Raw genomic sequence first — 23,234 nt, 5'->3', positions numbered from 1 at the left:
ATAATAGAGCACCCAAACCAACAAGAACTTCTTCCACAATTTGGGAATTCCAATGCTGTGAGTGCTCACGAGCAGGAAAGAGACACGTGATGTTGCCAGGCATTTTGCAACCAGCCAGAGTTCAGAACATTGACAAGTTCTCAGTAGTTTCCAATAACAGGCTAATTTTTTTTTTTTATGAATACCAAATTTTAGTAACAACTTAATAATACACTTTTAGGTTACCAGTAAAGCACCCACTGTTAAGTATAAAAATAAAAGGCTACGTAACTGGGCTTCATTTTGCAGTAGGGACCAAAGAAAGGACTTCCACTTTTAACCAGCTCTTGGCCTGGTAGTTTGTCTACTCATGGTCTGTCCTGGGGAAATCTGGCCTGCGATGGGATATTCTTGGTTTCCCAGGTGACTGGCCCTTGGGTAGTCCTCTGTCTCCGTGTAGCCCTATTCCTATGCAGCCCTGACATCTGGCAGACTTGCCATCCATACAGCCTTAAGGAGGCAACATTGTATCTCCTCTGTAACCATTCCTATTGGTTTCTAAGGCTCTCACTGCTGGAAGTTCTTCTAGATGTCTAACTTCAATCTTTGCTATGGTAGTATAGGCATTTCTTGTCGTCTGGTCCTTGTTAGATGGAGAAGGACCTGCCAGGAATCTGCTGTTTTCCAATCTGCTTCCTGACCCGCCGCCATCTCTTCCCTCTTCCCTGCTGTCCCTGGTGTGGGCACCTACCTGATGATGTAGCCCTTGAGGATGCCGTTCTGGTGGCTCTCGGGAGGCGGCTGCCACTGGATCATAATGGACTGGTTGGTCCGGCCGCTGGCGATGACGTTCTGTGGAGGGGCTGTGGGGGGCTCCTCAGGCAGGGAGACCCTGGGTAGGAGAACGCCAAGAGTGGGCAGGCCTTTTCACTCCCAGTCTCGATGGCAAAGACAGGAGTTTAATGGAATATGAAGAGCGCCCCCTGCTCTGTCCCTGGATGACTCTGCACAATTGCTGTGTGCTTTTAGACTAGTCCCTTCACCTCTCTGAGCTTGTTTCTTTATCTGTAAAACCAGTAGGATAAAGCCCACTTGCCTGCTTTATAAGAATGGTTGAGCTCAAGTGACAATGTATGTGGAAGTCTTTTTAAAAAAAATTTATTTATTGGCTGCGTTGGGTCTTCACGAACACAGGCTTTCTCTAGTTGTGGTGAGTGGGGGCTACTCTGTTGTGGTGCGTGGGCTTGTCAGTGCAGTGGCTTCTCTTGCTGTGGAGCACGGGATCTAGGCTCTCGGGCTTCGTAGTTGTGGCACAGGCTCAATAATTGTGGCGCACGGGCTTAGTTGCTCCACGGCATGTGGGATCTTCCCAGATCAGGGATCAAACCTGTGTCCCCTGCATTCACGGCTGGATTCTTAACCACTGCATCACCTGGGAAGTCCCTGGGAGTGTTTTAAAAACACTATAAAGCACCAGATGTATGTAATTTCTGTGCAGCTGAGGGACACAGACCTCGGTTTCCCCTTTGTCACAGAACCTGCTGTCAGGGCTCATGACATCATGAGTGTTCAAGTATTTTAGAAGCAGGAGTGTTTAATATTTGCCTCCCTGTTACCAGCTGGTGGTGTACATGAACAAGGCTTCCTTTACTGACCAGCTGAGCCCAGGCTGGGGCAGGGCAAGTGGGATGGGGGTGGTGTGGTGTGTGGGTGAGAGTTTGAGCATCTCCCCACCCCCTGGAGCCTGGTGCTACTGCACTTCTTTCTCTGGCGCGGCCAGAGGACACAGTGTTCCACCTCTGTGTATTTTTCACACCACTGACTTGCATCCATTATCAACAAAGGTTAATTATTTCTGATGGACGTCTTTCCCTTTTTGTTTACGTTTTTGTTTCCTGACGGATAGCTTTTCCAAAATGTACTGTATCCTCCCATGTCTTTGTAAAGGCTAAGTGAGGGTAATTTAACATTTTTCTTGGTGAATCAGGACCATTAGTATGAAGATTTGTTAGGAATATCAATCAGTGTTACACAGGGAAGCCTGAAGGACTGGAGAAGTTCTAGGATGGCTCCCCAACACTGTAGGCCTCCTGTTATTGGGATGCTGTAGCTCTGAAGGATGGGACTGTGTCTGTTTTGTTCCCTGCACCACTTCTTGTGGTCCAAACATGGCCTGGCACACAGTAGGTGCTCAATAAACAGCAAAGGAATAAATTCTCCTCTCACTGCTCTCCATGCCAGGCTGTTCGCTGTCTTAGAGTGTCACAGCCCCTGTGGCATCCCCCTCAGAAAAGCCAGAGGGGCTCTAGCTTATTGGAACTGTGGGAAAACTACAAGGATTGACTTAACCTAGGGGGGTCTGTACACACCTAAGAGCATCTCTTAAAGAGCAAAGTACATTCTTGACTCCCTTAGCAAATACCATGATGGTTTATTTTTGGGCTCTCAATTTTGTTCCATTGGTCTGTGTGTCTTTTTTTTTTTTTTTTTTTTTGGCTGCACCACATGGCTTATGGGATCTTAGTTCCCTGACCAGGGGTTGAACCTGGGCCATGGCAATGAAAGTGCTGAGTCCTAACCACTGGACCACCAGGGAATTCCCTATTTGTCTATTTTTATGAGTGGCATACTGTTTTGCTTATGATAGCTTTGTAGTATAGTCTGGAACCAGGAAGAGTGATGCCTCTGGCTTTGTCCTTTGTTCTCAGGATGGCTTTGGCTAATTGGGGTCCTTTGTGGCTCCACACAAATTTGAGGATTTTTCTTTTACTGTTTCTGTGAAAAATGCCATTAGAATTGTCATAGGAATTGCATAGAATCAACAGATGGCATTGGGTGATATGGACATTTTAACAATATTAACTCTTCTCAATGGAGAAGGGATAGTCCCTTCAATAAATGTTGTTGGGAAAACAGGACAGCCATATGCAGAAGAAGGTAATTGGACCCCTATCTTACACCACTCAGAAAAATGAACTCGAAATGGATTACAGACAAACTTAAGGCCTGAAACTGTAAAACTCCTAGAATAAAACAAAGGGGGAAAGCTCCTTGATGTTGCTCTTGGCAGTAATTTCCTGGATATGACACCCAAAGCACAAGCAACAAAAGCAAAAATAAATAAAAGCGGGACTACATCAAATTAAAACACTTCTGCACAGAAAAAGTAACAACAAAATGAAAAGGCAACCTATGGAATGGGAGAAAATATCCACAAACTGTATACCTGCTAAGGGGTTGATATCCAAAATATATAAAGAACTCATACAACTCAGTAGCAAAAAACTAAGCAACCTCATCAAAAAATGGGCAAATGAGCTACACAGATCTTTTCCCAAAGAAGACCTGATCAAAAGGTCCATGAAAAGGTGCTCAACACTACTCATCAAAAGGGAAATGCAAATCAGAACCACAATGATGGGACTTCCCTGCCAATCATCAGTGGTTAAGAATCCGCCTGCCAATGCAGGGGACACGGATTCGAGCCCTGGTCCGGGAAGATCCCACATGCTGCGGAGCAACTAAGCCCGTGCGCCACAACTACTGAGCCTGTGCTCTAGAGCCCATGAGACACAACTACTGAGCCCTCAAGCCACAACTACTGAAGCCTGCGTACCTATAGCCCATGCTCCGCAACAAGAGAAGCCACCGAAATGAGGAGCCCATGCATCGCTACGAAGAGAAGCCCCTGCTCACCACAGCTACAGAAAGCTCGCACGCAGCAACGAAGACCCAACCCAGCCAAAAATGAAATTGAATAATAATAAACCCCCCCACAGTGAGATGTCACCTTATACCCATCACAATGGCTATTATTAAAAAGACAACAAATAACAAGTGTTGGTGAGGTGGTGGATAAAAGGGATCCCTTGAGCACTGTTGGTGGGAGTATAAATTGGTATAGGAACTATGGAAAACAGTATAGAGGTTCCCCCACAAATTAAAAATAGTACTACCATATGATCCAGCCATCCCAATTCTGGGTATATATCCACTCAAAAGAAATGAAAACAGGATTTCAAAGACATATCTGCACCCCCACGTTCACGGTAGCACTATTCACAACAGCCAAGAAAAGGAAACAACCTAAGTGTCCGTCAACAAATAAACGGATGACAAAGATGTACGTAATATATCTATACAACGAAATATTTTCCAGCTGTGAGAAAGAAAGAAATTCTGCCGTTTGCAACAACATGGAAGGACCAGGAGGGCATTGTGCTAAGTGAAGTAAGTCCGCAGAGAAAGACAAACACTGTATGATCTCACTCATATGTGGAATCTAAAAGAGCTGAACTCAGAGAAACAGAGAACAGAGTGGTGATTCGTAGGGGCTGGGGAAGATGTTGGTCCAAAGGTATAAACTTCCAGTTTTAAGAATAACAAGTTCAGGCTTCCCTGGTGGCGCAGTGGTTAAGAATCTGCCTGCCAATGCAGGGGACACAGGTTCGATCCTTGCTCCAGGAAGATCCCACATGCCACGGAGCAACTAAGCCCGTGTGCCAAAAAAACAAACAAACAAACAAGAAGAACAAGTTCTGGGGATGGAATGTACAGCATGGTGATTATAGCTGATAACACTGTATTATATACTTGAAGGTTGCTAAGAGAGTAGATCTTAAATGTTCTCATCACAAAAAAGAAATGGTAATTATGGGACAGGATGGAGGTGTCAGCTAACACCATGGGGGTAATCATTTTGCCATATAGGAGCGTGTCAAGCATTGCACACCTTAAACTTACACCATGTTACATGTCAATGATATTTCAATAAATCTGGAAAAAATAAAAATAAACATAAAAAAAATAAAAAGCAAAGCACACAGCTCTGGGGCATGGGATTAGCGTCCCTGTCATTGTGACTTGATGTCTTTTTTCTCACTAGAGGAGGCCGCTTGTTTTCCAGGGTTTAGGTGACTAGAATACACCTCCTACATAAGTGGGTATTAAAACGGATGAACTGCTGTTTTTATGCAGCTTTCATCATTTTAACAACAGCTTTGTTGGAGGATTCATGGGGTCCAGCGCCACGCAAGGCGTTGCATGTGGAGACCCGTGCGGATCCTAGCTGGCTCTGGAAATTCATGTGCATTTATGATGATGGCCAACCACGGGGATGTAGAGAAGAAGGGGGCAAGGCTTGGACCCTGCGTGGCTCCCCAGTGAGACGGACGACTCAGCTAGGTTGCCAGGTGCGGCTCACAGCCCTGCACTTGTGTGATCATGTCTCATCTTTACAATATTCCTGTGAGGCAGGCATGAGGACTGTTAACCCCCATTCTACAGATTCAGAGACTGAGGCCTCGAGGGGTCAGAGAGCAGCCACCAGCACCGGCCCGGCAGCCAGGCCCCGCCTGCGAGGCCCCACCCGCGAGGCCCCACCCGCCACATTGGTTTTGGCAGCAGGCAGCCGCCCGTTCCGTGGGAGCCCCTGACACCCACGCTGCTCCCCTCACCTCTCCGTGTCCTTGCTGAACTGTCCTTTCCCCACGTCATTGACGGCGCAAAGACGGAACTGGTAGGAACGTGCAGGAACCAAGCCCTTGACCATCACTGAGGTGGCCTCGGGGTCCACGCTGGCCAGGAGCACTGACCAGGGGGCATCTATAGGGACAGAGGGCGGAGGCAGAGGTTGGCACCTTGGGGGGGCATGCTTCTTGGCCCCATTCCCAGCAGCTGTCCAGCCTCGTTTGGGCTGGCAGGGTAGTGCCTTCCCTGCTTGGTCCAGTCATTTTTCTGGGTCCTCTTAGCCTACGTGTCCCAGGGGGTTGGAGGGTCCTGGGGAGGGAGTAAGGGCTCACGGGAACAGAGATGCACGTGTCTTTTCTATGCTCTTTTTTTTTTTTCTCAAATTGATGAGCTCTAGCAGACTGTATTTAAAACACTGCTCAAATGATGCCTGCTAATTTTGGAGTTCACGGCTTGGGGACGGAGCATAAAAATTTACAAAAACCTAATGGCCAGTGTCTTGAAGGCTGTCGGGGTAGGTGGCCCCGTGTCCGGCATAAACATCATCTCGTTCAATTGTCACGCGACGTGAAGAGGCTCATTTAACAGATGAGGAAGCTGGGCCTTCCAGAGGGTTCGCGCAAAGGCACAGGACTAGGGAGTGGGGGCGCCCTGGCTGCGGTCGGTGGAGGGGGGGAGCAGCCTTACTGTTCTCCGACATTTCCAGGACATAGCGGATCAGCGGGCTGTTGCCGTCAAAGGGCTTGGCCCACGTCAGGTTGATGGCCCGTCTCTCCGTGGTGCTGAGAGTCGCCACCGGGTGCTCGGGGGCGTGAGGCAGCTGCCTGGAGAGAAGTGTGGCAGGTCCCCGTGAGGTGCAGAATCAGGTGACACCCAGGACTCAGTGTGAGCTCCCGTGATATCAGGTGTTCGGTCCCCAAATCCAGCCTTTGGGGCAGTACCTGGAGATTCTGCGTGCTGGCTTTTGGAGCCCACCTGTCCAAAACCATAACCCAGGCTCCCTGCCCTTGACAGGGGCCTAACTGAGCTGGGAAAGGCCTGGAGGACGCTGGGGCGAGGCAGGCAAGCTCAGGTCACGCCTGGCCCAGTGGCCTGCCAGACCCAGCCTCCCCTTTGCAGCCTGCACCTCTTTGCCATGGAGCCTGGGCAGGCCGCCCTCACCTTACGCGCAGGTGGGCACTGCGAGAGTCATTGCCTCCGGCCGAGAGCACCCGGCAGGTGTAGGTGCCGATGTCCCCGGACCACGTCTGCGAGATGTGCAGGGACCCGTTCCTGTCCAGGCGGATGCGGGGGTTGCCCTCCGTGCTCAGTGTGGCCCCATCCTTCTCCCAGACGTACCTAAGAGTAAGAAGAACCGCTAAGTAAAGAGAGGCTGGGAAGGTGGGGTGGGGGGCTGCTGGTGGTGAGCTCAGCCCAGGGCTGGTCTGGAGCAGGGAGCTCCAAAGGTGGGCAGGGGGCAACCCTCCCGGCTACTGCAGGGGCACTTGCAGCCCATCACGCCTGCGGGTGGGGCGCTCGGTCCAGGAGTGTAACCACACCAAGTCATTATCCATCATTTACACCTTCAGTTCAGGTCCAGGTCACAGCCTGGTTGCTTTTGGCCAGAAGCCATCACCAAGCGGCGCAGAGTGGGCAAAAGGTATTCTTCCAAAGAGGTTAAAAGATTAGGGCTGGAAAAAGAATGAACGTTTCCGTGTGGACTACATTTGGGGATTAGTTTTATGAAGGGAATCGTGAGATCAGTGCATCACTGTGACAAACTGACTTTAGTGTCCAAAAAAATCACTTTAGCTTTGGTCAGTCAGTACAAAGGGGGACTTGAGAAATGACACACATGCCCATGCCTGACAATGAGAAATCTCTGCTCTGGATTTGTTCCGGAGGAGACACAGTAATTGTCATCAACACACACAGGGTTCCAGCTCCTGGGAGGATGCTGGGCTGCTACACCCCAGGGAAGGTTGCCCAGGGTGACCGGGGCAGGAATGCGGCGGGGCTGGGATGCTTTGTAAACAATCCATCACTCGTTCAATGAAGGAAGGGACTGGGTGATGGGACTGAACCACATGGCCCTAGAACTCTCTGGGTTTAGGGAGCCTGGATGGCTTTAGAGAATGAGCCTGTCATATTTTTAACCTAAGTTTCAAAAAAAATCAGAAAAGTAGCAAGTACAGATGAGAAAAGAGTAAAGGAAAAAGAAAACTCAAAACATTTCGTCTAAGAGGTAACCATGATTTACATTTGAGGGTGAACTCCATGGGCCGTCACCATAGTGCTTCTCTGCTCTGGGGTCAGATTCTCGGGGCGAATGTTGCCCTGGTCACTTACCAGCGTTGTGATCCTGGGGATGTTCACTTAAGCTGGTTGTGCCTCAGCTTCCTCATCTGTCATATGAGGGAAGTAATACCACCCACCTCATAGGGTTTCCGTAAGGACGGAGTTAATATAAAATACCTGGATTACCGCCCAAAACAGGACACGTGATTGATAGAAGCTAGCCATCATGCTATATATTTACTGATACAGCATATTTTTAATATAAATAATACCCAGCTATCTATCCATCCATCCTGATTTAAAAGCTGCTTTTTTCCAGCCAAGACAATACCATAAATTCCTTTTAATGTGACACTTCCTCACCATGGTTCATGTTGGCTACACAGTGCTTCAAATAATCATTTCTCTGTAACTGATGCCACAATGTTGGATGTCCAATTTAGCTCCTTGTTTTCTGATACAATAGTTAATGCTGTGATGAACATCCTTGTGGCAAAATGTTTGCCACATGCTAAATCACTTCCTCCAGGATAAATAATCAGCAGTAAATTGCTGAGTTAAATGTTAAGGCTTTTTATATATATTTGCAAATCACCAAAAGTAATCACCAGCAACTCATCTCTTTATCTAGAAAAGAATCTCCCTGGCCAGCACTGATGGGATGGGTAGAAGTTTACGTAGAAGCAAATCTAGTTGCAGAGAGTAATTTCTGCTTAAGAAACCACCTATAACAAGCAGAGATACTTTGTCCCAGGATGTGGTCCTTTAGGAAGCATCTAGCACCACCTCCCGAGTGTCTGTGCCAAAATGAACTTGAATCTAATCATCAGTTGCTTGAAACTAATTAGAAATACACGGGATAGAAGAAGACGTGAACCACACCATGAAAAAGCAGCTAGCCAAATCCACATGTGGACTATTCTACAGCAGGGCTTTTCTGCAACCTGTGGCCCTGTTGCCTGCTTGTGTAAATAAAGTTTTATTGGAACACACACACACACACGCACGCATGCACGCACATGCCCATTTGCTAACACGTTGCTCATGACTGCTTCTGTGCTGCAGACGCAGACTTGAGTAGCTGTGACAAAGACCACGTGGCCCTCAAAGCCTAAAATATTTTCTCTCTGGCCCCTTACAGAAAATGCGATCTCTGTCCTGTAGAACCTGGTTTCTCCAACTAATTAAGTGCATGGAAACAAGACAAAAATGAAAACAAACATAAAGACAAAAATAAAAAGAAGGGGAGAGGGTACCACATAGAAGAAAAGAGCCACACCAACCAGACACAATGTGTGGACCTTGTTGGGACCCTGAGTTAAGCCAACCCCCTGAGTTAAGCCAACCCCGTGTAAAAAGATACTTTGAGACAATGGCGACGACTGGAACAGGGCTGGTATTAGAAGAAACCAAGGAATTGTTCATTGTGTTAGGTGTGACAGGAGACACAGCTGTTATGTTTAAAGAAAAGTCCTTTTCAAGAAGAAATGACATATGTAAGGGTGAAATTACGTTTGAAAGTTGCTTTTAAAAAAAATTTGCAGTTAAGAAAAAAAAAAAAAGCGTGGGGATGGACTTCCCTGGCGGTCCAGTGGTTAAGACTCTGTGCTCCCACTGCAGGGGGCGCGGTTCAACCCCTGGTCGGGGAACAAAGATCCCACATGCTGTGCAGTCCAGAAAAAAAAAAAGCATGGGGGTAGATAGATGAAACACGATGGGTGAAATGCTAATAATTGTTGAGGCTGAGAGGTGGGTACAGGAGGGCTGAGGATACAATTCTCTTCTTTGGGGTATGTTTTAAAATTTTCATAATATAATATTAAAAAAAAAGAACCCATCAGTCCATCTAACTTAGGGTAAATTGTCCCCAAATAATCTGTAGTGTTATAGCTGGCTATTAAACAATTTTGATAAGTGGTTTTCAGCTTTAAATAATATTAAATAGTCCTCAGGAAATCAAAGATGTGCAAAAATATTTAGTTATAAGGATATTCAGAATGATATTTCTTTTATTAGCGAAAATTCAGAAACGATCCAAATATCCAGCATTAGGGAAATGGTAACATAAATTATGTGGCCTCCATACAACGGAGGACTCAATAGTCATATAATTGAGTTTACCCTCAAATATTTATCGACAGAGGAAGAGATTCACAATAGGTTCTTACGGGAAAAGCAGATTAAAACAGTGTTCCTGGTTTTTTCAAAGGACATCCAAATATTACCATCTCTAATGAAAGAAAACACAGATTAATCTACTCTTCTTTCTCCATTCCTCCCCGTTTTCTTTGGCTTAGCTGCATTTTCTATCGTTTCCTCCTAAAATGGATATCTATTTGCTGTATAATAAGAAAAAATGGTAACAATATTGATATTAACAAAGTGGGCTGTTCAGATGTAGTCTAGATCTGGGTTCAGATGCCAAACAGAAACGATTTTGGAGGCCTTTCGTGCTGGGACCTACACCTGCCTAGGCTGCCTCCCTGGGACCCCGGCTTTATTCTGAGGACATATAACCAGGATTAAGTGGCTACCATGTTAGTCTGATTTGGTTGCTTGAATCCTTTCCGGTCTGTCTGCTCAGGGGATCCCCGGTCCATTTCCTGCATCCAGAACAGGGATCGCAATTCTGACTGCACCACAGAATCACCTCGGGGACTTCCAAAAAATACTTAAATCTGGGGCCCACCCCACCCCTAAGACTCACCTCAAGGAGATGGAGGGCTGCAGGGAAGCTCCCCTCCCCCAGGTTGATGGAAGACAGGCAGGGGTGGGAGATGCAGGGGTAGCCTTGGCCACAGATTTTGCCAGTTTGGGGAGGGATTAGGCACCAGTTCTTAAATACATTTTTTTTTTTTGGCGCACGGGCTTAGTTGCTCTGCGGCATGTGGGATCTTCCTGGAGTAGGCATCGAACCTGTGTCCTCTGCATTGGCAGGCAGATTCTTAACCACTGCGCCACCTAGGAAGCCTGAGGCACCAGTTCTATTCCCTCCCCCATCTATAAAGATTGTCCTAGATGAGCTTTCCACTCTAAGGCGAGGACTCCTCCAGTAAACTGGAACAGTGATTTTCCATGTGTAGTTCACTGGGGGTCCTGGAATGTGAGCCTGCAGATATATTGCAAGAGGTCCCTGAATCTCTTTGTTCACAAGAATTGTCCAGAGAATGAACAAAAATGTGCAAGTATTTCCCAAGTATTAGCAGGTTACATTTTCATAAATAAAATACCAATGTATTTTAAAGTTTTACTGAATTAGTATAGCTTTTTGTTGTGATAAAAAATTTCAATTAATGGATGCTAAAATTATAACGACTATGTACGTATGGGACTGAAACCCACAGCAGTGTACTATGGGGGTAATGTGTGCATTCTCTTGGAAGACATTTTTACAGTTGGTATATTAAATTTTTTAAACAAAAATCTAAAACCCTGGGAGAAGCATATTCTGGATGGCGTAGTTGGCCGGGGTCTAACTACATGTCTGTGATTTCAAGGCTCACGTTTGCATTTGTGCTGACATCACATGACGATGCCAATGTTTACTCTTTAATGAGGTGTTTCTCCACCTGGGGCCTGAGACATCCTCTGAAAATGGGTGTGGGTCTAAAAGTCTAGTACCCTTGAATGTAAGTTGGTGCAGCCACTGTGGAAAACAGTATGGAGGTTCCTTGGGAAACTAAAAATAGAACTACCCTATGACCCAGCAATCCCACTGGCAAATATCCAGACAAAACTGTAATTCAAAAAGATACAGGCACCCCTATGTCCACAGCAGCACTATTCACAATAGCCAGGACATGGAAGCAACCTAAGTGTCCGTCGACAGAGGAATGGATAAAGATGTGGTACATATACACAATGGAACATTACTCAGCCATAAAAGAGAACAAAATAATGCCATTTGCAGCGACGTGGATGCAACTAAAGATGATCATACTAAGTGAAGTAAGTCAGAAAGAGAAAGACAAACAGCACATGCTATCACTTACAGGTGGAATCTAAAATATGACACTGATGAACCTAGCTACAAAACAGAAACAGAATTGTGGTCATAGAGAACAGACTGGCTGTCGCCAAGGAAGAAGGGGTTAGGGGAGGGATGGGGTGGGAGGTTGGGGTTACAGATGTAAGCTTTTATACACAGAATGGATAAACAACAGGGTCCTACTGTGTAGCACAGAGAACTATATTCAATATCCTATGATAAACCAATGATGGAAAAGAATATAAAAAAAGAATGTATACATATGTATCACTGAACCACACTGCTGTACAGGAGTAATGAACACAACACTGTAAATCAACCATACTTCAATAAAAAATAAAATTAAAAAAGGAAAACAAAGTGCAAAAAAAAAAAGTCTAGTACCCTTGATGCCAACCTTGGCTTCCGGGGTCCCAGAATGGCCATACAGAGGGTCATACACCCAGTGGCCAGCAGGCGGCGCCCCAGGACGCAGTTGCCTCCTGAGCGGAGGGGGCCGCTACTCCAGGTGGCATCAGTGCCAGGCCCTTCCAGTCTCCGTGCCAGTTGCTTCGGCAGTGGCACGGCCCATAAAAGAGGGAAGCAGCACGGAGGGAGTGTTCCTGTCTAAGGAAGAAGCTGTGTCTTTTACTCAGCATCCCCGGAGCTCAAGGGAGAGGCTGAAGGGACCATTTTCTCCTGGTTTTAGTTTTGGAAACCTTTCCCAGGGTTGGCCCAGGAAGTGCCCTCGTGCCCGGCCTGGGAGGGCCCCCAGCTTTCGTGCCTTTCTTGGCTGCTTCTGTGCCCCCAGGCCTCTCCAGGGGCTTCCACAGTGGGACCGGATTCCCTGCGGGCCGAGCGCCTTGCTGAGGTCTGGGGTCCCACGGAGGATGGTGGGGGTGGCCCCCGTCTGGGCTCTTGCCCCACACACGTGTCCCTTTGAGGGGCCCCTCAGGACCCTCTCTCGCCCCGGCCCCGTCACTGCTCCTACGCCTGTTTACCCAGATCCCTCTGCTGTCCACGCGATGGGCAGAGGGTCTGAGACCTGGGGGGCAGCGCTAGCAGGGGGGTCCCGAGCAACTCGGAGCCTCCACCTCTCCTCAGACAGATGCCTCTTTCTCCTTCTCTCCCTTCTGTCCTCCTCCACCCTCTCTCTCCCACTTCTCCACCCCCACATCCCCATCCTCTTCTCCACCCCCACCCCCACCCAAGTCAGCTCTAGCTGGCTCGGTCCCCCGGGCATTTACTTAGCGTCCCCTACATCTCAGCCCTGCACTAGCTCTGCACAGGCCACACTTACCTCCTTGGTGTGGACACTCGCCCAGCAACCAGCTGCCCCCTAAAGCTGCCCCTCCCCTCTTGCCTCCAAGGGGCCATGGCGAGGGAGTACCTTACGGTCACTCGGGGGTCGTGGGTTACTCCGCACACCATGGAGGCCTGGGTACCCTTGATGACGCTCTGGTCCTGGGGGGGCTTGGTGATGCGGGTCCGGGCTGAAAGACAGCAGGGAGATGGTGTGGTGGGAAGGGAGACAGGTAAGTCCCGGGGAGACAGGTGAGATGCAGGTGTGGGGGAGGGGGCACCTTCAGGTGAATGGTACCCGAGTGGCTGAATTCTACGGGTGGACTGGTCTACCTCAGTGAATGTCCCAGAACATTAAGAACCACATGCTTCCACGGTACATGAACTCTTGGAAGTCACATTCAGAGCAGAGGCTCTTTTAATTTTGTTCCCACAAACACACATGAAGGATGAAGACATGGAACTCTGAGGATGATCAGGGCTGTGTTCCCAGCACATCAGTGGTCCAGCCGAGGTAAAAACAGGATCGTCTGATTCTGGGTCTAACGCATCAGCCACCGGGCCCCCAGCGCTCACGCCAGAAGGGCGGCCCACACCTGCGTGTGGTACCAGATGCCAGGCGGCACCGTCTGAGAGGGGGAAGGGGCTCGGGAAGTTCTGCCAGAGCAGGGGCACAAGTCACAGCCCAGGGGCAGGTCTGGCTGGGGGCCTGTGTGGGTGAATCCCCGGTACTGGCACCTGGACACGCCTGCTGGATGCAGCACTGCCGATGGCTGCTTTCTTGATGAAACGGAAGAGTCCGGGGAGCTGCAACAGAGACTGCCTGGGCCACAAAGCCGAGAATATTCACTATCTGGCCCTTTATGGACAGGTGTGCTGATTTCTGCCCTAAAGTCTATGCCCATCTAACACAGGCAGATCAACTCGATGATGGGTGATGCCTTAGAGGGCTGGGATAGGGAGGGTGGGAGGGAAACGCGGGAGGGAGGGGACATGGGGATATATGTATACATACAGCTGATTCACTTTGCTGTACAGCAGAAACTGGCACAACAGTGTAAAGCAATTATATTCCAATAAAGAGCTAAAAAAAAAAAGTCTATGCCCATCAACTCTGTCTTCTCTCAGCTCAGCCAGGCATGGCCAGAGCCTCGCTCATATGGCATCACCCGTGGGACCTTGGCCTTCCTGTGACCTGCCCTCTGAGTTGGTCTATCCGGGTCCCTCTCACGAGACGTGCCCGTCGGACAGACACACGGACGTGGAGCTGCAGGGGCTCGCGTGCGCTCAGCGCACACCCACAGCATGGAAAGAGCTCCCATGCGCCCTGCACACTCACCCCATACGACCAGGTCGGCCGAGGCCTCGTCGACCCCCCGAGAGTTGGTGGCCAAACAGGTGTAGGTGCCGGCGTCGGAGATGTGCGTGGGGCTGATGAGCAGGCTGCCGGATTCCAGAAGCGTGAAGCGAGGCAGCTGCACGGAACCGCTGGCCAGGACGCGCTCCCCTGGTGGGGGGGGTGGGGTGACATGGTGGAGGGGAGCTCAGGCTGCTGCCCTGGTGCCGCCCAGGCAGCCCCCCACTCCAGCACTCTGACATGGCCACGGCCCGGAAGGCACTCCCTCCCCTCCCGGGCACCTGCGGGGCAGGGTGGGCTCAGGCAGGCTCCCAGCTTCAGAAAGGCTGGAGGCGCCACTGTTGCAGGGGTTGGGGGGGGAGGGGGGTGATGGTGGTGGCAGGGCTGGGGACCAAAATGGTTTCTGACTTGGTGACAGACACAAGGGCACACGGTCACAGAGTGGGTGGCCCAGACCCCGGGTCTCCTGATGTCTCTGCACCCACCACGCTGTCTGCCCTTCACCAGAGAAGGCCAGCCCTGTCTCCTGGCGCCACTGGGCACAGCCCTCGGAGGCAGCTGGCACTTGGGCTGAGGGGGAGGGGACAGACAGCTCTGACAAGGTGGTGACGGGCATCCTGCGGAAGGATGCTTCTGGAGGGTCACCTTCAGGGGAGCGGAGGAAAGTGACGGGCGGGAGCAGCAAGGGGTGGGGGTGGGGCGGAGAGAGACACAGCCCTGGTCGGGACAGACCTCCCTCTGCAGTGGGACCTAGGGAGGACTGGTGCCTGGAAAGAGGGAGGGGAGGGACAGAGGGAAGGAGGGAGAGAGAGAGAGAGATGTGCCTTGTGCACGAGTGAGTCTGAGAGGGTGGGTTTTTGTGATTCTACTTATTTTAAAGAAAACCCCACGTGTCTGCACAGAGGGCGCGGTCCATACGCAAGCCTGTGGCTGAGCAGGGTCACCGGCACACGTGTGCCGGCGTATTGAACAGGTGAGCGTGTTAGGTGGTGTGTGTGTTTCCGGGTCTGGGCACGGGCCTGGGTGCACCTGCACTCACCCCACCAATGGTGATAGAGCAGCCACGGTGGGTCAGACTCTGGTCTGGGCCCTGGGGACACGGCAGGCGACAGACTGAAAGCCCCGCCCTCGTGGGGGCCAGGCAACAAGCGAAGTGAATACGTAAATGATCTTGTGTGTTAGAAAGTGGGAAAATAAAGCAGGGGGGGTGTGGGCGCTGGGTGAGTCCCGTGGAGAAGGTTCATCTGAGCAGAGGCTTGGGGGGGTGCATGAGTGACTGTGTGTAGACATGTGTGTGCGTCCCCGGGAAATGTTGTGAAGGTGAGTGTACACTGCAGAGCGTAGGGGAGGCACGGGGTGGGTGGACCTAGGCAGACAGCTTGGGCTTTGCTGGCCCAGGTGTGTGGAGCCCTGCGAGCTGCTGGCACTGGGGGGGGGGGTGGCCTCCTACCTGTGCTAATAACCTCCACCGCGATGTCACATCAGCCGTCACTGGCTGCACTTCCCTACTTCCCAGACACAATGCAGGCTCTTCATAAGTACCCTCTTGCTAGTTTTCATGCCGCTCCCAGGTATGTGTCCCCAGTTTACAGATGGGAACCTTGAGACTCTGAGTCAGTAAATAACTCACCCAGGGTCACAGGTCTCACAAGAGGAAGAGCTGAGCCGGGGGCCTGGCAGGGCAGTATGTAGTACATCCCATGGTGTGAAAGAGGCCCCCTTGGGTTGTGCAGTGCACAACCTTCCCAACTGTACATGGGAGACCCCATGGCTGGCTCCAGAACTGAGCCCTGGGGACCGCCCTCGACTTTGTCACATGATCACACCCTCCGAAGCAGATCAGTCTCATCTACCTTTCTGCCAAGTGATGGCCGGCCGGGGCGCCCCTGAAGTCTCACAAGCCAGCACCACAGACATGCCGTCAATCACCGTGCTGTCCAGGGGGCCCCTGGTGATGTTGGGGGCGATGCCTGCAAAGGGAGACAGTGGGGCCTCTTAGCCACATCTCAGGTCCTCGTCCCGCCCTGCCACCCCCGCTGGGGTGGGTCCCTTTGAGGGAAGGATGCAGGTGTCCTGATGGGGCCCCAGCACCAGCAAGAAGCCTGGAAGGCCCACGAGGGCTCCCCTCACCACCTGCCCCGTGGAAGGATTTAGAGGATACCAGTCCTTGCCCTGCCTTGACTCTCAAGCCTCCATTTGGGGGAAACTGAGGACCCCCAAGGGAAACTGATACTCTCTGTGACAAGGTAAACGGAATTCATCCTTCATTAAATGTGAAATCGAAGCTCTGGTTTGTAAAAGATAAAACAGTGCCAGCTGCAGAGGCAGCAGGTGTAACCGGCCAGAGCCCCCAGCCCCGGGGTTGAGGGCAGGCTTCTGGGATCCTGTCTCTGCATTGCAAGGCATCCTGTTCTCAAGAGGCCCCTGGCTTGGAGGAAAGCCGTGTCCTGGGCAGGAGGGACTCGGGCAGGACGGGGAAAGCAACTCACTGGTGACGGCCAGGTAGGTAGAGGTCTGCACCTCTCCGGCCGCGTTGCGGGCGAAGCACTGGAACATGCCGGTGTCGTCGGGCACCAGCCCGCTGATCTGCAGGCCCCCGTCGCCTCGCTGCCGGAAGCGGCCCAGCCTCCCCACCTCCACCACGGCCGCGTCCTTGTACCAGGTGATGGAGGGCGGCGGCACGCCTGGGAGAGAAGAGCACCCGCCGTCAGCCACCTCTGAGGGGTGCTCAGGAAGAGGCTGTAGCTGCGAGTCCTCAAGGGAGGGGTCCCTGGTGTGTCTTGGTTTCTAAAACCTTCTCAGAGGTGCCACTGTTGGTCTTGGGAGCGAGAAAAGGTGCTCTTAGAGGGACAATTCTCAAATTCTCATAGAGGAGGCGTTCCAAGAAAATTTAACAGATCCTGGGGTTAGTTTAGCTTGGAAAGGCTGGATTGGACAAGCTATATTTTTTCTGCAATATTAAGCAGAGTTTTTTCTATGCTCCGGGAACCTCCAGCTGGGCTTTCCCAAACGCACGTGACCACAGAGCCCCGTGTCCAGGGGCATGCAGATGGGATCAGTGTTCCTTCGGAAGCCCCCTCCTACCGGGTTGCACAGGGAGGTGAATGGGGGCCCTCCTTACCCCTCAGCCTCGCTCAAGCGGTGTCCCCAGCCTGACACACTCTTCCCATAGGTATCCCCCGGCCCTCCCATCTCTGCCTCTGTGTCTCTGCTCAAATGTGACTTCCACAGAAAAGCTCCCCAAAGCCCGCTCGGAAGACCACCCCGTGGCTCCGAGCCCCTTAGCCTGCTTGTCTTTCCTTCCCAGCTCTTTTCGACCCTGACATCCTCTGATGCCGTATTTCATCCGCTGCAAGCTGTGCCTTCTTCCCTACTGTCCCGTCTCCGAGATCAAGACGTGTCTTACAGTAGACGGCGTGTCATAATTTAATTGGCAGTCTTTTTTCTTTCTTAGTGGCACATAAAATAATGGAGCATCTTACAACCCACGGCATTTTACGTGAAATGAAATAAGGTATCTTTATTTGCTCATGGGTTTGTCTGCCCTCCTCATGAGAATGTAAGTTCTGTAATAGCAGGGATTTGGCTCTTTGGTTCATTCTGTGTCTCTCCAGCCCCGAGAGCTGTATTGGCACATGATAAGCCCCCAAAAATGTTTGTTCAATAAATGAATGGGGCTTCCCTGGTGGCGCAGCAGTTAAGAATCCGCCTGCCAATGCAGGGGACGCGGGTTCGAGCCCTGGTCCGGGAAGATCCCACATGCTGCGGAGCAACTAAGCCCATGCACCACAGCTACAGATCCCCAGGTGCCACAGCTACTGAAGCCCGGGAGCCTAGAGCCTGTTCTCTGCAACAAGAGAAGTCACTGCAATGAGAAGCCAGTGCACCACAACGAAGAGTAGCCCCCACTTGCCACAACTAGAGAAGCTAGGGCACAGGAACGAAGACCCAACACAGCCAAAAGATTAAACCAAATTGAAAAAAATAAACGAATGGATCTCTGTCTTCCCCTCGTGTGGTCTTGAAACAGGGGTCAGTATCCCCCTTCCCCTCCACTGGACCCTCCCTCCTGCCTGGGCTACATTCTCCTCTCTGCTCAGTGTTAAGACCATCTCCCATTGTGCACCCTCTCCCCTATCATCCCATCATCTCAGATTTCACCCCAGTTCCTGGTGCCTTTCAGCTCAGTGGAACCCAAAGGAGGGAGGGTGGGGATGGGAAAAATAGAGTGTCTGCAAGAACTCTGACGAGGGGGGTTAAGTAGACATCATGGGAGGAGATGAAGCAAAATGGCCCAGAAACCAGGCAGAGAAACACCCAAGTTCTAGCAGTTCTGACATTACAATAATTTGGCATTGTCTACCACTCTCAAATTACGGGCAATTTGGGTCTGTCACCTATCCTGAAATTATGGTAATTTGGATTCATTTGTAACCTTCAAGTTATGGTAACACGGGGTTGATTTCCAGCCCTGAGATTACGGTAATTTGGCCTGTTTGTTTCCTGGGGTGTCTGCTTACAGCCAGACTGACTCTATACTCAATGATGAGAAGGAGGTAGAATTTAGAAAAGTCCGTGTCAGGGACAGGAGAGGCCGAAGGTCTGGTGGTCCTTGTCCCCCTCTATGCACGCCACTGAGTTACCTTTTGCCCGACAGGGAATGTCCACCACTTTCTCCATCTCTGCTGTGATGTGTCTCTCTGGCTCCTTGACAAACTGAGGCGGTTCTGCAGGAGGAAGGACGAGGGGAGGGTATCAGAGCCATGCTCCCGTTGATATGGCCACCGTTCGGATCACCCTGAAGTAGGCCCCAGCCACGCTGCCCCTATGCCTTGGGGGACCCCAGCAGCCCCACCCCATCTCACCCAGCACAGACAGGTAGGCGCCACGGACAACAGAGGGGACGCTGCTGCTGCGCAGGACGGCCTCACACTCGTAGTAACCAGTGTCGCTGCCCGTGGGGTTGGGGATGGTGAGCCGGCGGTTGTAGTCGCTGATGCCGCCCGACAGCGGCATCCCATCCTTCTTCCAGATGATGTGCAGCTTGATCAGGGGCCTGGAGGGGGCGAGGGAGGCAGGCCATCAACCACAGAGACTTCAGAGGCCCAAGAGGCAGGGCAAGGCGTGGTGAGGCCTGCAGGTCCAGCGGCCAGGCTGTTTGGGTTTGCCCGCCCCTCTGACACCTTCTAGGTGCAGGCCATGGAGCTAGGTCCTTCAGTGCCCTGGGCCTCCGTTTCCTTGTCTGTGAAATGGGGACAACTGTGCCCACCCAGGGGTTACGGTGAGGGTGGATGTATTCACGTAGGATCCCGCCCCAGTTGAACTCATGTATGGGGGCTCTCGAGAGCCTGAAAGCGGCCTTCCCAGGCCTCTCTCTCTCCAGTTCTGCTCCCTGGGCCGTGCCCCATCCAATAGAAGTCAGTGGATAGGAAAGCGTGAAAGGTGAGAGAAAGTGACGAGGAGAAATGGGAGAGAAACACCCCAAGTTTGGAGATGGGGAAACAAAGGCAGGCGGGTGGACATACCCACCCCCAACTTCAAGACAGGGCTGAGGGTGTGAGCTGGGCCCCCTTTCCCCCATCCCTGACCCCAGCCCCCCAAGGACCCCCGAGCTGGGGTTTGCCCGGTGCTCCTGCTCAGCACTGGATGGAGCCCCGAGGGCGGGTGTGCCAAAGCGGGGTCCCTGCTTGCTCCCCGGGCGCTCAGAGGGGCCCCCTGGAAAAGGGGTTCCATGGCCGAGCGAGTCTGAGCAAGCTGGCATGAACAGTGCCATGCAGGTGCTTCTCTGTGCCCTTCACGTGCTCCCTTGTGTCCTGGTGGCCTTTCCCTACTTGTGAGACGCTTGGGTTCTGAGAAGTGCACTTTTAGAAGCACTGCTACAGAGACTCGCTCTCTGGGAACCTTCAGCTGGGAGTGACCTTGGGGTCACTGGTCTAAGTCCCCACCCAGTCACATGGGATCATCTTTCTGGAGCACTTGGGAGGTGTCAGGTCAGGCTGGCTCCAGCAGCCTACCTGCATGCCTTACTGCCAAGGCAGGTGCTGCATCATTTCCCATTTTATAGGTGAGGACACTGAGGCCCAGAGCATGGCAGTGAGCTTGGGCTCCAGGGGTGATGGCCTGTTGTACTGCAACTCTGCTATTGGCCAGCTGGGTGATCTTGGGTAGGTTGCTTGCCCTCTCTGGGCTTCAGGGTAGGGACAGCTATGTGGTTGGCTATTGGGAGAATGGAGGTTTTGCGGGAGGCCATGCAGCACAGTGCTCACACGTGACAAAGTGAGAGAACTGAGGGCTGTACGTGGCTGAGACAGGGCTGCATTTGCACCTGACCCCAGCTCTGCCCTCCTGCAAAGTCCATCACGTGGACTGTCTCCCAGCACAGCTCCCCTCTTGCCCACACCTGCGTGCCAGCAGGGCACTGCTGACAGAGGCGAGCCGCCCCTCTCCAGGCTGCTCTGAGTATGGGAAGCCAGTGGCTCCCCCACCCGCCCCAAGTACCCTGGGCTGGCATCTGCTGCCCCCAAACCCCCTTGAGGCCTGGGCTCTGCTCTCGGGCGCCTGACAGCTCTCTGATGGCCCACCCATCACCCCTCCTCCAGGCTAAATACCCCATCTTCTCTCATGAGTCCTCAAGAGACACTTCTGGGCCTTTCTGAATTCTGACTGGTCTCCTCCGAGCCCACAGGTCAGGAGCACCCGCTGGAGTGAAAGTGGGGGAGGGGCGGTACCCACCTGGCGTTGGCCACACACTCCATGGTCACCTCCGAGGTCCCGGCCACCACGCTGGTGTTCTTGGGAGGAATGATGATGGTTGGAGCGATGGGGTCTGCGGGGCCCCCTACATCTGGGGAGAGGACAGGAGTCAGGTGGAAACTGAGACTGGGAATCCCATCTGTGCCCCACCCCGTCAGAGGGATGACATGGGAGACCTTGTCCTCATGGAGTGGGGGCAGACGCCCCAGCAGCCCCAGAGCTGAACCTCCAGACACTGATCCTGGGGTCCCTCCCACTCTTCCTCCTCCTCTCCTGATGGGGCTCCACACAGTGTCCAGGGGGAGCCCACTGGAGACCTCAAGGCCCCCCACCTCCTCCTGTAATACAGCCACACCCTCCTCCTCATCCCCTTGTCCTGTTTCTTTTTGCCTTCAAAATCCTTTCCTCCACCTGCATTTTTCTTGTTGGCTTACTTCTTCATCTGCCACCTCTTCCACCAGGATGCAAACTCCCCGCAGTGGGTTGAATACTGTCCCCCAAATTCATGTCCGTGGCAGCTGTGAGTGTTACATTATTTGGAAACAGGGTGTTTGCAAGTGTGATCAGGTTAAGACGCGGTCCTACTGCATCAGGGTGGGCCCAAAGTCCAATATGATGTGTCCTTATAAGACGAGGAAAATTTAGACACAGACCCACAGGGGAGGAGGCCAGGTGAAGATGGAGGCAGAGGTGCAGTGATGAATCACAAGCAAGGAAGACCAAGGATGGCCAGTAACTGCCAGAGGCTCGGAGAGGCGAGAAAGGATCCTCTCCTAGACCTGTCAGAGAGAGCGAGGGCCTGCCGACACCTTGATTTCAGACTTCAGGCCCCCAGAGCTATGAGAGAGTACATTTCTGCTGTGATAGGCCACCCAGTTTGTGGCCCTTAGGAAATTTATACATTCCCCGAGGCAGGAGCCCCACTGGTCTTTGCTTTGGACTGAATCATCCCCCACCCTGTTCATATGTTGAAGCCCTAATGCCCCTGTGTTTGGGATGTGGTCTTTAAGAGGTAACTGAGTTAAATGAGGTCATAAGGGTGGGGCCCCAATCCAACAGGGTTAGTGCCTTGATAAGATGAGGAAGAGGCCCACCCAAGCTCTCTATCCACCATGTGAGGACACAGTGACATGGAGGCCGTCTGCACACCAGGAAAAGAGCCTTCAGCAAAACCAACCATGCTGGGACCTTCATCTTGGACCTTCAGAACTATGAGAAGTAAGTGTCTGTGTTTAAGCCCCACAGTCCTGTTCACCGCCACTTCCAGAACCACGTCACACGGCACACAGGAGGTGCTCAAATGCGTCTGTTAGGTGAACAAATGCATGGATTGGAGCTATCACTGTATAACTTCCAGGGTCAACGATTACATTGAAAGAGAACCTATCCCGAGTGGGCGTTATTAAAGCAAAACAACACCCCAAACTCTCCTAGTAGAGGCAGGATCATTTCCTTTTTTATTTTTTTGAGTTCTTTAAGAAGGGGCCAGGTTCTTATCTCTGTGGGTCAGTGCAGGCCCAGTGTTGGCAGAAACTCCAAAATATTCTCTGTACACCTGCTCTACGGCTCCTGAAAATACAACCCCCGAACACTTTTCCTCTCACAGCAAATCCATCCGGTTGGCCCCTTTCCAGGAGGCTCCGGAGACGGCAGGCCATAACGACAGGCACGGCCTCAGGGCAATAGCAATAGGACTTCCTTTATGGGGAAGCCAGGCCACCCCAGTCGGCCCTGGGGAAAGGTCTTCCTGCCGGGCCTCCAGGCCTTGCTGGGAAAGGCCCAGGTAGAATGGGAATAAAATGTAAAAAATAAAGTAAAATGAAGGGGGGGGGGGAGAAAGGAGGCATATAAACCAGAATAATTGCAACAATATAAAAGCCTCATGTAGCTGCCATGAAGAGCGATCGGAGTGAAAGCTGCTGATATAGCTGAACCCATAAAAGTGTGCTCCACGTTGTTTATTACACGCCGGGGCGTGCAGGTACTGCAGCTCAGATTAATGGGGCACGAGGAGGAGACAGACAGTCAGAGCCCCACGGTGTTGACGGGTAAACAGAGCCCTCGGAGTTTAAAAATATGAGGGCTGCCCCCGGACCTCGAGGCTGCCTTGTTGGCTTTAGGAGGTTAAAG

The 23,234-nt window shown here is 51.7% G+C and overlaps 1 protein-coding gene across 1 annotated transcript in view; it reads right to left on the bottom strand.

Moving 5' to 3' along the window:
• SDK2 (sidekick cell adhesion molecule 2) overlaps window positions 1–23,234 on the bottom strand; it is a 259,639-nt gene that overhangs the window by 61,019 nt on the left and 175,386 nt on the right. Inside the window, exons 6-16 of the mRNA XM_057716189.1 lie at window positions 21,084–21,195; window positions 19,217–19,407; window positions 18,995–19,078; window positions 16,841–17,035; window positions 16,205–16,321; window positions 14,334–14,501; window positions 13,083–13,185; window positions 6,610–6,786; window positions 6,136–6,272; window positions 5,436–5,583; window positions 731–871 (exon numbers count right to left, since the gene is read on the bottom strand). Coding sequence (XP_057572172.1) covers window positions 731–871; window positions 5,436–5,583; window positions 6,136–6,272; window positions 6,610–6,786; window positions 13,083–13,185; window positions 14,334–14,501; window positions 16,205–16,321; window positions 16,841–17,035; window positions 18,995–19,078; window positions 19,217–19,407; window positions 21,084–21,195 — 1,573 coding nt within the window. The remainder of the gene's footprint in view (window positions 1–730; window positions 872–5,435; window positions 5,584–6,135; window positions 6,273–6,609; window positions 6,787–13,082; window positions 13,186–14,333; window positions 14,502–16,204; window positions 16,322–16,840; window positions 17,036–18,994; window positions 19,079–19,216; window positions 19,408–21,083; window positions 21,196–23,234) is intronic.

This window comes from Hippopotamus amphibius, chromosome 17 (assembly GCF_030028045.1).
Source record: "Hippopotamus amphibius kiboko isolate mHipAmp2 chromosome 17, mHipAmp2.hap2, whole genome shotgun sequence".
Classification (NCBI taxonomy): Eukaryota; Metazoa; Chordata; class Mammalia; order Artiodactyla; family Hippopotamidae; genus Hippopotamus; species Hippopotamus amphibius.
This window is presented reverse-complemented; position numbering and strand designations above follow the sequence as displayed.